The following is a 14432-nucleotide window of genomic DNA, read 5'->3' as shown; positions in this document are numbered from 1 at the left end:
AGAAATGTTACTGAGATCTTAGGCTTATGAGAGCTTTGTGAAACGAGGCCCAGGACTGTTGATAATGTAGAATACTATAGAAAAGAACAAAGTCTTCCTGGCGTACTTATCGGATGTACTCACCTGCCGAACTTGGTGAGGTACCCAGGAGGCATCATGGTGGTGTAACATCCCCCGGACCACTGCTCCCCTAGCCAGTCCTTCTCCTCATAATGCACAGGCTATGTGACAAATAGATACATAGTTACTAAATACAGCTAAGTAATATAAGCAATATAAGATGTGTAACATTTGCCCTACCCAGTCCTTCTCATAATACATAGATCCTTTACTAATAATGCACAATATGCTATGTCACAGATGCTACATAGTTACTATACTGCAGCTAGTTATGGTCATCTTAGTGCTAAGATCGCTTTGTACATTGTTTTGTTTGTTTGATGTATAATGCCGCACTCAACAATATTCCAGCTATAAGACGGCGGTCCGAAAGTAATCTAATCTGGACCAGATAATATTGTGATTAAGAGTATAAGCATTGATCAACACAATTGGGATTTGATGACATGTGTCAACCAAGTTAGCGAGCCTGACGCCCGATCCCATCAGTCGCCTCTTACAACTTAAGACCAGTTCTAACCCGGATCTTCATGGGTAAGCCCTTCTGATCGTGCACAGACTACATCTGGAATTAGGACCAGATTTCTCAAAGCACTGAACAGGCAAAACTGAACTTGTGTGCTACTACTAATATGTATATGGTGGAAATTTGCTAAACGAAATTTAAATCTATACAATCTATTGAATAGATTAAACAAAAATATTCCTCATTCAAATATTCTGAAATGCATTGTGACATTTGCAAGAAATGTGCATACTAAACAAAAACCACTTACATGCAATGCCTCATCAGTTTGAAAGACTTTGGAGTATAAGTGAGCTATTCTGGATTTCCGTTCCTCCGGCGTCAACTCCACGTACCTCCTTGCCTTGTCAGCCAAGATGAACCTGGACAAACAATCCACCGATAATTCATATCTTAGTGGTCGTGGAGTATTGCAAAGTCAGAAGGAAAATTGATTGATAGACAGTACTACTATGTGTAACAAAACGTTACATTCAAAGTATTTAAAACGAGATCTTGAAATCTGTTTCTCCATTCCCTCTTTACTGACGCTAAAATTACAGAACCTGTCTGCAAATTCAGAAAAAATATTCTGTCCAGTAATTTCAGGTAATACTGACTGACTGACTGAGTTTGGTTTTACGCCGCTTTTAGCAATATTCCAGCAACATCACAGCGGGGAACACCAGAAATGGGCTTCACACATTGTACCCATGTGGGGATTCAAACCCGGATCTTCGGGCGAGCAACGCTTTAACCACTAGGCTACCCCACCAACCCCTCAGGTAATATAGATAACTGACCAGATATATACACATAAGTCCAATGCAAAAGCTTGGGCTAGCAGAATCATGCACTTCTGACCTAAAATGAAGTTTAAGAACATTAGCAGAAAAGAATATTATGTACTACCAGTATTCCCATACTCTCATGAATATATGAGATTCTTCATTCGATAAGTATTTTGTACATTTGAAAAGGGGGAATCTTGAGTCCATTGTCTAAAACAGTTTCTGTAAAGCATTAAATGCAACAAGCAGCATTAATGAAAGACAAATTTGTAAGGAACTGTCATTGCTTTGAAGTGGCATGAAGTCTGGAAATATTTGGATAGGAATTAAACAACTGCAGGCCCAAGTTTCTCAAAGGGATTGTAGCTCAACAAATGTCATAACTCCATTATATTAACTAGTGCTGTCACTATGCATCAAACTATCGATGGATTGCAATTGTTGAGTCTCCAATAGCAATTAATCGATGGTAGAAACAAAAAACTATCGATGCATCGATAGTAGGTGTGACTATCGATAGTTTAGTAATTGACTTCCGTTGATAAATGCACAGCGCAAAATACAGGAAGTACCAGATTCGTTCACTTTGATTTTGAGTTATACACCCTCTTACCTGTTAACTGTTTTTACTTGATCTGGGTTTCAAGTTTCTGGCCAGTTATTAAAAGAGACTGAAACAACTTGTTTTTATTTCATATAAACTATACATTCATTTGGGAAATGACTTCAAATGAGACAATTCAAGGAGAGAAAAAAACTATTGCAATAGTATTGCAATAGTTGGTCGCAATAGTTGTTTTCCCCTCAATAGTCACCCCTAATCATAACACTGGTTCACAAGTGACGGGAAGCAGAGATTGCCGTGTGCACATGCCGTGATGTGCCTTACCCCATTAGAGCTGGGTGTGATCCATCTGGCATGACGTGATCCAGGGTGAACCCCACCAGCCCCTCCTCGTCATCGATAGCTGATGACCCACACAGACCTGAAACAAGAAACTCCAACATAAGGGATCTAGAGTGTCTGTCTGTCTGTCTGTCTGTATGAGTAACTGACAGGGTTGGACAAGGGATAATCCTTGTTTTGTCAAAAGTACTGTGGACTGACTTGGTGAGTGAGTGAGTGAGTGAGTCACTGGCTGACTCAATCAGTCAGTCAGTCAGTGTCTGTCTGTCTGTCTGTATGAGTAACTGACAGGGTTGGACAAGGGATAATCCTTGTTTTGTCAAAAGTACTGTGGACTGACTTGGTGAGTGAGTGAGTGAGTGAGTCACTGGCTGACTCAATCAGTCAGTCAGTCAGTGTCTGTCTGTCTGTCTGTATGAGTAACTGACAGGGTTGGACAAGGGATAATCCTTGTTTTGTCAAAAGTACTGTGGACTGACTTGGTGAGTGAGTGAGTGAGTGAGTCACTGGCTGACTCAATCAGTCAGTCAGTCAGTGTCTGTCTTTCTGTCTGTCTGTAAGTGAGTGAGTCACTGGCTGACTCAATCAGTCAGTGTCTGTCTGTCTGTCTGTATGAGTAACTGACAGGGTTGGACAAGGGATAATCCTTGTTTTGTCAAAAGTACTGTGGACTGACTTGGTGAGTGAGTGAGTCACTGGCTGACTCAATCAGTCAGTCAGTCAGTGTCTGTCTGTCTGTCTGTCTGTCTGTCTGTATGAGTAACTGACAGGGTTGGACAAGGGATAATCCTTGTTTTGTGGACTGACTTGGTGAGTGAGTGAGTGAGTGAGTGAGTGAGTCACTGGCTGACTCAATCAGTCAGTCAGTCAGTCAGTGTCTTTCTGTCTGTCTGTCTGCCTGTCTGTATGAGTAACTGACAGGGTTGGACAAGGGATAATCCTTGTTTTGTCAAAAGTACTGTGGACTGACTTGAGTACTTGGTGAGTGAGTGAGTGAGTGACTGGCTGACTCAATCAGTCAGTCAGTCAGTCAGTGTCTTTTTGTCTGTCTATCTGTCTGTCTGCCTGTCACTGACAGGGTACGACAAGAGATAATCCATGGGTTATGTTTTGTAAATCAAATGGACTCACTTGACTACTTGCTTGAGAGATCGAGAGAGCAAGAGAGAGAGAAATCGAAGGAGGGAGAGAGAAAGATAGAGAGAGATCCATCCACACATTCACCATCCACAAGTTAAAGCTTTATACATGATGACATCAGCATGTTGATGCATGATATTAATTTCAAAGGTATTGGTTTTCTTAATCTGAAGTGATATATATGCACGATATCTACTGACAGACTCAGGGATTTACCTTGAGTCCTGTATTTGAGGGTCCCTGGGACTCATACTCTTAATTTTCAGGGGTCCAGGGCCTAGATTTTCGAAGCTCTTTTAGTGCTAAGATAGTTGTAAGTTAATGTTAATGTATGGCACTTACGACTATCTTAGCGATAAGAGAGCTTCGAAAATCTAGGCCCTGGACTACAAAATGAGGGTCCCAGACATATAGATATTATTATTGATACTGTTATTGTATTGTGTATCATGATCATCACATTGTTACAGTAATTGAATTGCAAATAATACCATAACCCAGCTAATAGCAAACTCACTGATAACTTACTGTCACTTTATTGGAATTTTTACAAAAAGTATTTGGACTTTTTCTGAGTATCTGTGGATGCACTAATAAATTTTGTTGCGTCCATTGTCAAGTTTTATGTGTAAAGGATGCAGGAATTCGCGTAAATCCCTGCAGACTGCATTTCTGGTCAGTGCCGGTTACTAGAAGCACATCTGATCCTTTTGATTTAACTTGTCTTTTAAATAATGTTCAGAGTACTAACCTTTCCGTCTCCAGAATGGTGTGCTGTAGTACATGAATGTTTTGATGACCGATCCCATCGGCGCGCCCTCTGCAGCATCTGGTTACGTCGACTTGGCAATGGCGGGTCATAGATGATCTTATTCTGGATGGGCAAGGGGGATGCCACGATCAAATACTTCGCCTGCCAGGAAGAAAAACATGTTATAAACAGTTCAACAAGAAGTAAGTGAGGTGAGGTGAAATTGGGTTTAACGTCGTGCTTGAGAATATTTCGCTCATATGACAACGTGCATGCGTGTGTATGTGTGTGTGCGGCTACTTGCACTAGCCCAGACTGAAGCTGGTTTTATATTGCTAGCCCACTGAGATACCATGCCGCAGTGAAGCATGAATACCCCACTCAGACACTCCGAGCCAACCAGTCCTTGTTGTACCTATTAATGCCGAGCGCCAGGCAGGGACCAACAAGTACCATATTTTAACGTCTTTTGGTAGGACGCGGTCGGGGGATCGAACCCGTGACCTTCCGTTCTCCGGGCAGACGCTCTAACCACTACACCACGGAGGCGGTCCCAAGAAGTAAGTGAACGAGTGAGTTGGGTTTTATGCCGCTTGTAGCAATGTTCCAGAATTATCACGGCAGGGGACACCAGAAATAGGATTCATACATGGTGCCCATGAGGGGAATTGAACCCGGGTCTTCGGCGTGACAGGTGAACACTTTAACCACTTGGCTACCTCACTGCCCTGTCAAACTCAGATATCTTGAATTATTTACGTAGGTTCTTTAACTATGACACAACAGACTTAAACTGTATTTATTGCTTTTTGTTTGTTAGTTGCAATATTCCAGTTTTATACTTAATTATGGGTCAGATTGTTCAGAAATTTTAATAAGTGTTGTGTATCAACTGATCACCATCAAATACACTCTTACCACAGTACAGTTCATATAGTGGTACAAGGCCTTCAGTTCGGTCCGTTTCGGTTCGGTATATGAGATATGCTCATAATGCAGAAAATTTACAACAACAAGAGAAAAACCTTACATTGTTTAATAAATATAACATGGATAATAAATAGCCATAATCTTTGTTATTTTGAATGAACAAAACTGTCATTTTATGACTAGATAGAAATGACGGTACGAAAACCGAAAATACTGATTTTTGGATTGCATTACGGTATACCGAACCGAAGGCAAAATACCGCGGTTCTACTAATACTGCGGTATAACGTGTCACCCCTACAAAATGCTGTCACTCACGGTGTATCTGTTGCCGTTGACATCTTGTGCGATGACTTCTGTAGATTTATTTTCTATTTTTGACACAGGATGATTCAACAACACACGATCTGTAAATGCAAGACATCAGACATACATATGCCAGACCAGCACTGTGTAAGTTGCAGAAACTGTTACAATTATGTTTGTTTATTCAGCAATATTCAGCTACATGACAGCTGTCTGTAAATAATCAAGTCTGGACCAGACAATCCATTGATCAACATCATGAGCTTCGATAGACACAAACAGCTTACATGGGCGTTGAGAAGTGTAACTAAACTGGTATATCCGCTTTATTTTACAAATTTCTTTTTCCCTGTTACCAAATTTTAAAAAGTTGCTTTCACCATGTCGAAATCGATACTACATTCATCATAATTAAATATAAAGGTTAGTCGACTGTTTGTTTGTTGTTTAATGCTGCACTGAGCACTATTGCAGCTATATGGCGGCTGTCAGTAAATAATCGAGTCTTGACCAGACAATCCAGTGATACAGCGACATGGGTGAGTGAGAGAATTGGGGTCACTAGAAATGGGCTTCACACATTGTACCCATGTAGGGAATCATTGACCTTGGCCTTCGAGGACATGAGTCATGGTTCTTAAACACTTTAACCACTAGCCTACCCTACTGCCCCAATATAGCCCCATTTCATAATTGAAGACATTGATCTTGTCATCTTAAAAAAATGAAGATGACACGTACATAGTCATGTTTCTTAAACTTGAAAGACCATGGATCTTTATATAATGTGTAGACGGTATTGTACAAGTTCACATTTACCTGGTAACCTGGTCAACTTACCATTTCCTATCTTCTCTGCCATTTTAATACTAATCTGCTGGGACCCACCAACAAACTTCCTTTCCTGACAAAACAAAACAAAACATATTTTTAGATAATAACAAATGAACCAAAAACATCCCTAGTTTAACTAAAAAGCTTTCTTGTTTGAAACTGACATAAACAAATCATCTGAGTATTTAAATTCTCAGACTGTACTTACAATATACAAATCATGGAGTAGCCATGCCATTAATAGTTGTTAGAAACTTCAATTCTGATTACTTGTTAAAAGGTGATTTACCAGATAAGAAATTAACAGCTTTCTTTAGATGAGAAATGCTTAATTTAGACAGAGAACAGCATTCAAATCTATGGAACATTAGCTCCATATCATTCTTCATATTGCATTGATTTTGTGAACATTATCATATCCAGATATTGAAATTAATCACAAAATGTTAGTAAAAACCATTGAGCATCAGTTTAATAGGAGCAAACAGAATTGAGAATATTTAATCATTGTAAAAATTCAAGGAAACAATTTCAAGTTACAAATCGTATTGATGATGAATATTTCATGCATGTTGGTTGATGATGAATGTTTCAAGCAAGACACACAGTAACCCAGAGGACAGAGGAGTGATGATATAGTAAATCCATAACACAATCCACATCATCATACATCACACCGGCTCGCTGTAGTCCAGGATTCTTTCTTTCATGCATAATGTAGCAGTCACTTTTACATTATTTGGTCCATGTCAATATGAAGTTAAACACTACATCAATGAAAGTGAGTTATCATATGAATTAGATCATACTAAGAGGAGTTTATAGATTGAGTGAGTGAGTGAGTGAGTGAGTGAGTGAGTGAGTGAGTAGAGTTTATTGTTGCTTTCTAAAGTTTTTCATTCATATCACTAACATGACAGCTTGATGAGGACTGACTGACTGAGTTTTTGGTTTTACGTCGCTTTTAGCAATATTCCAGCAACTTCACGGCGGGGACACCAGAAATGGGCTTCACACATTGTACCCATGTGGGGATTCGAACCCGGGTCTTCGGCGTGACGAGCCAACGCTTTAACCACTAGGCTACCCCACCGCCCCGCTTGATGAGGAAGGATAGCCCTAAGTGTTGGTTTGTCATTTAATGCCATACTCAGCAATATTCCAGCCATATGGCAGTAGTCTGTACATAATCGAGACTGGATCAGACAAGCCAGTGATCAACAGCATGGGCACCACTTCAGTGAAGCACCTGAATATGTGAAGATTTTGTTTGTTTGTTAGTTGTTTACCACCGCACTCAGCAATATTCCAGATATATGGCGGCCGTCTGTAAATAATCTGGACCAGACAATCCAGTGATAAACAGCATGAGCATCGATCTACACAGTTGGGATATGATGATGTGTCAACCAAGTCAGCAGCCTAACCACCCGATCCTGTTAGTTGTCTCTTACGACAAGCATGGGTTACTGATGATCAATTCTAACCCGGATCTTCACAGTTAGCAATATCATGGTGCTGACAAACGAAGAAAAAAAACTGAAGTGAGTGAGTGAGTGAGTTCAGTTTTACGCCGCAATCAGCAATATTCCAGCTATATGGTGGCAGTCTGTAAATAATCGAGTCTGGACCAGACAAACCAGTGATCAACAGCATGAGCATCGATCTACGCAATTGGGAACCGATGACATGTGTCAACCAGGTCAGCGAGCCTAACCACACGATCCTGTTAGTTGTCTCTTACGACAAGCATGGGTTACTGATGATCAATTCTAACCCGGATCTTCACAGTTAGCAATATCATGGTGCTGACAAACGAAGAAAAAAAACTGAAGTGAGTGAGTGAGTTCAGTTTTACGCCGCAATCAGCAATATTCCAGCTATATGGTGGCAGTCTGTAAATAATCGAGTCTGGACCAGACAAACCAGTGATCAACAGCATGAGCATCGATCTACGCAATTGGGAACCGATGACATGTGTCGAGCATCGATCTACGCAATTGGGAACCGATGACATGTGTCAACCAGGTCAGCGAGCCTGACCACCCGATCCTGTTAGTTGTCTCTTACGACAAGCATGGGTTACTGAAGATCAATATTCTAACCTGGATCTTCACAGTTAGCAATATCATGGTGCTGACAAACGAAGAAAAAAAACTTGAGTGAGTGAGTGAGTTCAGTTTTACGCCGCAATCAGCAATATTCCAGCTATATGGTGGCAGTCTGTAAATAATCGAGTCTGGACCAGACAAACCAGTGATCAACAGCATGAGCATCGATCTACGCAATTGGGACCCGATGACATGTGTCAACCAGGTCAGCGAGCCTGACCACCCGATCCCGTTAGTCGCCTGTTACAAGCATGGGTTACTGAAGATCAATATTCTAACCTGGATCTTCACGAGCAACATAACTAAAGAGGACCGGCATTTGAAACCACTATCTGGGGTATGAAAGGGACACAACTCTGCTTCGGACTACTGGCCCATCGGTGCCGAGTTAGTGCACTCATACATGTGATTTCTTCAACTGGTCTGGGCCTATAACCTCTCCTTAAACTGGTTCAATAAGCTTAGGGGCGGTGGGGTAGTCTAGTGGTTAAAGCGTTGGCTTGTCACGCCGAAGACCTGGGTTCGAATCCCCACATGGGTACAATGAGTGAAGCCCATTTCTGGTGTCCCCGCCATGATATTGCTGGAATATTGCTAAAAGCGGCATAAAACCAAACTCAGTCAGACAGTCAGTCAATAAAGCTTAAGCTAGCTCCAAGAATAATATTGTAAAGTAGATATGGCTGATGATAAACATTATCTTGTTACAGCTGAATTTGCTATAGCCATGTTTAGTTGTATCTGCAGAATGTGGAGCTGACCAAATTGCTGAAATTACTTGCTACCAGAGAGCAACTTAATATTTGATGTTGTTTCCAATATGTCCTCAAGTGTGCCATAGCGACTGTTGAAGAGATTCTTGTGCTTTTACTACATCATCAGACCTTGACTTGTAAACACAGTGCTTGAATAACATGATGAGCGAGACAATGTTATTACAGAACAAGACAATGTTATTACACACACACACACACACACACATAAAGCATGCAGAGCAAGCAAGTTTAACAGACACATCAAATTTTAGACGATCAGATACTTTGACGTGTTCAGTGCCTCTTTAAAAGAGGACAACCCCTGTGTTGTGTGGGGTGGGAACACTGGTCCTAGTAGTGGTCGCTAAACTGTGGATCGGATGTCAAAAATGGTAGCCAGGAATTGATGGTCATCACAGAGGAACATTCTGAGTGGACACGTTGGTGGGAAAACTGGGGATCAGATGACTACAATGGCTGTCAGGTATTGAAAAGTCTTTACTAATTAACATTCCCAGTCCCACACGTCGGCGAGAAAACTGGATCTGATGTATAAAATGGCTGCCAGGTATTGACAGTCTTTACAGAGGAACATTCCCTGTACCAAACACTGGTGAGTAAACTGTGGATCAGATGGCTACAATGGCTGCCAAGTATTGATCGTCTTTACCAAGGAACAATCCGAGTGCCACACCTTGGTAAGTAAACTGTGGATCCGATGTCTAAAATGGCTGCCAAGTATTGATTATCTTTACAGAGGAACATTCCATCAGCAAAAATATCAGGAACACTAGTACTGTGGGAATGTGATACCCATTTATGGTAAAACGTTAAGCAGTTGCCACAGGGCATAATATTCGGGCAAGTAAATTTGAAGTAAAAACATTTTGTTCAAATAATTGTTAAGGTGTACTTTTAACCCAAAAGCCAAAGAGATTGTTTGGTAAGATTACAGAATACCGGATACCTTCCGCCATCTTTGAAAGCACGCGAGTTTACAGTACTTTTGGTTAGGATTAGGGTTTAGGTTAGGTTAGGTTTAGGGTTAGGGTAACGTTTAGGGTTAAGGTAAGGTTTAGGGTTAGGGTAAGGTTTGGGTTAGGGTAAGGGTAAAGTTTAGGGTTTGGGTAGGGTTTAGGGTTAGGGTAAGGGTAAAGTTTAGGGTTAGGGTAAGGTTTAGGGTTAGGGTGGGGTAACGTTTAGGGTTAAGGTAAGGTGTAGGGTTAGGGTTAAGGTAAGGGTAAAGTTTAGGGTTAAGGTAAGGTTTAGGGTTAGGGTAACGATTAGGGTTAAGGTAAGATTTAGGGTTAGGGTAAGGTTTAGGGTTAGGGTAAAGTTTAGGGTTAGGGTAAGGTTTAGGGTTAGGGTGGGGTAACGTTTAGGGTTAGGTAAGGTTTAGGGTTAGGGTAAGGGTAAAGTTTAGGGTTAAGGTAAGGTTTAGGGTTAGGGTGGGGTAACGTTTAGGGTTAGGTAAGGTTTAGGGTTAGGGTAACGATTAGGGTTAAGGTAAGATTTAGGGTTAGGTAAGGTTTAGGGTTAGGAGTAACGATTAGGGTTAAGGTAAGATTTAGGGTTAGGGTAAGGTTTAGGGTTAGGGTGGGTAAGGGGTTTAAGGGTTAGGGTTAGGTTTAGGTTAGGGTAAGAGTTTAGGTTAGGTAAGGTTTAGTTTAGGGTTAGGAGTTAAGTGTTTAGAGTTAGGGTAAGGTTTAGGGTTAGGGTAGGGTTAGGAGTTTTAGGGTTAGGGTAGGGTTAGGGTAAGGTTTAGGGTTAAGGTAAGGTTTATGGTTAGGGTAGGGTAAGGTTTAAGGTTAAGGTAAGGTTTAGGGTTAGGGTAGGGTTAGGGTAAGGTTTAGGGTTAGGGTAACATTTAGGGTTAAGGTAAGGTTTAGAGTAATGTTTAGGGTTAGGGTAAGGTTAGGGTTAGGGTAGGGTTAGGGGGTGATGTAACACTAAACAATTAAGGCTGGTAGCTATCCGGTATTCTGTATGCGTACCCATTGTTTTTAATTTTGTCCATTATGGTTGACAGTAAATTTGAACCAAAATTCATACTTCTCAAGAGCATTGAAAACTATTTTGATTCACCTTATGACAGCCCTATATGTAATTATATAGAGATTTTCAATACATCACCAGCAACAAATATATTTACGAGCAACAGGTGCTTGTCAGGAAAGCCCCCAGAAACATGGACAATAAGCTATGGACAGGGCGTAAGCTTTGGACAAAGGGGTAAGGTATGGACGGGGAGTACCTGAGCACCATTTTCAGTGCCATTAATCCTGCTTGTCCCTCCGGCTGATTTCATGTACCACAACAGAGCCAGAAGGGACACCTCATTCGGTTCACAACACACGTTTATCTGCACAAGTTCACGACCCACATAGCAGCCACCTCTGAAACGACACAGGAACCTGCTGTCATCTGTCTGGTGATCTGTCGCTGAAGATGTTTACATGGAGTCGGTCATATGGTGTCTGTCACATGGTGTTGGTCACATGGTGTCCATCACATGCTGACTGTTGTCATTCACATGGAGTGGTGATCTGGTGTCGGTGAATGGTGTCCATTTACATGGATGTCCATCACATGGAGTCGGTCATATGGTGTCCATCACATGATTCAGTCACGTGGTGTCCTTCACATGGAGTTCATATGGTGTTGGTCACATGTCACACATGGAGTCAGTCAAATGGAGTCCATCACATGGAATCCATCACATGGAATCGGTCATGGTGTCCATCACATGGATTCAGTCACGTGGTGTCCATCACATGGAATCAGACATACAGTCACACAGTCACAAAATGAGTCAATCATTAATAGGGAGTCACATAGTCACACAGTCTCATGGCAATGGGTCAGTCACATGGCTGCAGTCACACAGAGTCAGTCACATAGAGTCGGTCACAGTCAACAATGAGTCAATCCCATAGAGTCAGTCACAGTCAGTCAGTCACATAGAAGCCAATCACAGTCAACAATGAGTCAATCCCATAGAGTCAGTCACAGTCAACAGCAAGTCAATCCCATAGTCAGTCACAGAGTCAGTCACAGTCACATAGTCAATCCCATAGTCAGTCACACCGAGTCACATCAGTCAGTCAAGTCAGCACAGCGAGTTAATCCCATAGAGTCAGTCACATAGAGTCAGTCACACAGAGTCAGTCACAGTCAACAGCGGGTCAATCCCATAGAGTCAGTCACAGAGAGTCAGTCCCATAGTCAGTCACATCAATCACATAGAGTCAGTCAGTCACACCGAGTCAGTCACAGTCAACAGCGAGTTAATCCCATAGAGTCAGTCACATAGAGTCAGTCACAGTCAACAGCGGGTCAATCCCATAGAGTCAGTCACATAGAGTCAGTCACAGTCAACAGCGGGTCAATCCCATAGAGTCAGTCAGAGTTAATCCCATAGTCAGTCACATAGAGTCAGTCACAGTCAACAGCGGGTCAATCCCATAGAGTCAGTCACAGAGTTAATCCCATAGTCAGTCACATAGAGTCAGTCACAGTCAACAGCGGGTCAATCCCATAGAGTCAGTCACAGAGTTAATCCCATAGTCAGTCAGAGTCAGTCATACAGAGTCAAAAACAACAAGTCAATCAAGGAGTCAGTGAATCACAGTGCATGGAGTAGGGAAGGATGAAATCAAGTTTCATTTACTCCAAGTCAACCACAAACATCTGTGCCAAATGAAACATGGACCAATGGTTGACAGCATGGGCAGAGATACATTCCATCAGGGTACAGTGGTACTATCATCCAGTCACACACAGCTGCCATGACCTTCACTAGGCAGCTCTTTCATGAAGCATGAGGTCATGACAAGGGCTCCACATGGTCAGTGCACAAATCTCAACATGATGTATGGAGGACAGATTAATGTAAGGAGGACAGATTAATGTAAGGAGGAGGTATGTAATGAATCATGAAAGAGTCATAATGAGTTGGGGGAGTCATAAAGAGTCATGAGGGGTCATTAAGGATCATAAGGAGTCATAACAGATCATAAGGAGTCAGAAGATTCATAAGCGGTCATGAGGAGTAATAAGCAATCATGAGTAATAGGAGTCATCACAAGAAACATACCTGCTTAGTAAACTTGCTCAATGACGTAATACTTAGGTGAGTAAAATGACTGAAATATGCACATATTTCAAGCAGTGGGTAACGGAAAATGAAATACCCACTCAACATTCATAATACCCACTCCAAAAAAATACATTGGGTACAGTACCCACATGAGCTAAATCTTATCTGGAGCTCTGTGAAGAGTCATGAAGGATCATGATTAGTCATTAGGACCAGATTCAAATTCCCCATGAAGGTGTGAAGGAGAAAAGGGCAGTTGCTCTCAAATATGAACACTTGGCAAATACTTCAACAGGAGCAGTAAGATCCATGAGACTGACTCTCAGCCCTGTTCTAATGATCAAGTCATTGAAATTCTCACTATGGAATTCATGGCTTTTGTGACTTTTTAAAAAACTTTCTGATCATCATTAGAAGAAAATGTGCCTGGTTTTCATGTGAACCAGATTTTTCTGTTAAAGTTAGAGAAATGAAACAGACAACAAACTGTGACAAGCACTTGATTGTCTTAAAGGTCAAGGTGACATATGGGATGGAGATTAATTGCACATACATTTTTATGTGCCAAAGGACAACTTTGTGAGCTCTTGGTTATCTGACACAGAGCCGTTTAATTAATGACATGACATAATAGACCAGAATAATCCAACAATTTCACAAAACCAAGATTTTTTTAGATTCTTGATTTATTTCAATTCCAATTTCAGAGAATTTCCAATAACTGTATTTTCTCCAAAATACAGTTATTCCAGATTGAAATGGGCTTCATAATACAGACCAAACTCATAACAAACCAGGCGGCTATTCAGAGCAAGGAATGGTGATAAAAAACTCAGTTTGCAAGTTAATATGACATTCATGTGTGGTAGTATGAATAACTGGGAATTAAAGTGATGTTAGCAGTGTATCACAGGGCATTGGACAACCAGAAGTCCTGAAGTCAGTTCTTGAAATCACTAACTATTTGGTAACTGCTGTATGTAAGCAGTGTTTAAAACTCCCAAAATTCCAAGCCAGACAGCCGGACTGGTAACTTAAAAAAATTACCAGTCCGGATACAAACTTGCCTGTCCGGTTTTCAACAATAAAAAACTGTGACTGCCATTTCCAACTCGCACAAGCTTCATTCACTGTTTGTAGGCATCACAATGAACTACATAGCACTAAAAGGCAATGCACAGAG

General features: G+C 41.3%; 1 protein-coding gene across 1 annotated transcript in view; it reads right to left on the bottom strand.

The window, feature by feature from the left end:
* Window positions 1-14432, bottom strand: part of LOC124253219 (amine oxidase [flavin-containing]-like) — a 90356-nt gene that overhangs the window by 15872 nt on the left and 60052 nt on the right. The window contains 7 exon segments of the mRNA XM_046686944.1: window positions 124-221; window positions 897-1008; window positions 2306-2402; window positions 4215-4278; window positions 4281-4376; window positions 5463-5551; window positions 6291-6354. Coding sequence (XP_046542900.1) covers window positions 124-221; window positions 897-1008; window positions 2306-2402; window positions 4215-4278; window positions 4281-4376; window positions 5463-5551; window positions 6291-6354 — 620 coding nt within the window.

This window comes from Haliotis rubra, unplaced genomic scaffold (genome assembly GCF_003918875.1).
Source record: "Haliotis rubra isolate DU_JTF1 unplaced genomic scaffold, ASM391887v1 Scf535, whole genome shotgun sequence".
Taxonomy (NCBI): domain Eukaryota; kingdom Metazoa; phylum Mollusca; class Gastropoda; order Lepetellida; family Haliotidae; genus Haliotis; species Haliotis rubra.
This window is presented reverse-complemented; position numbering and strand designations above follow the sequence as displayed.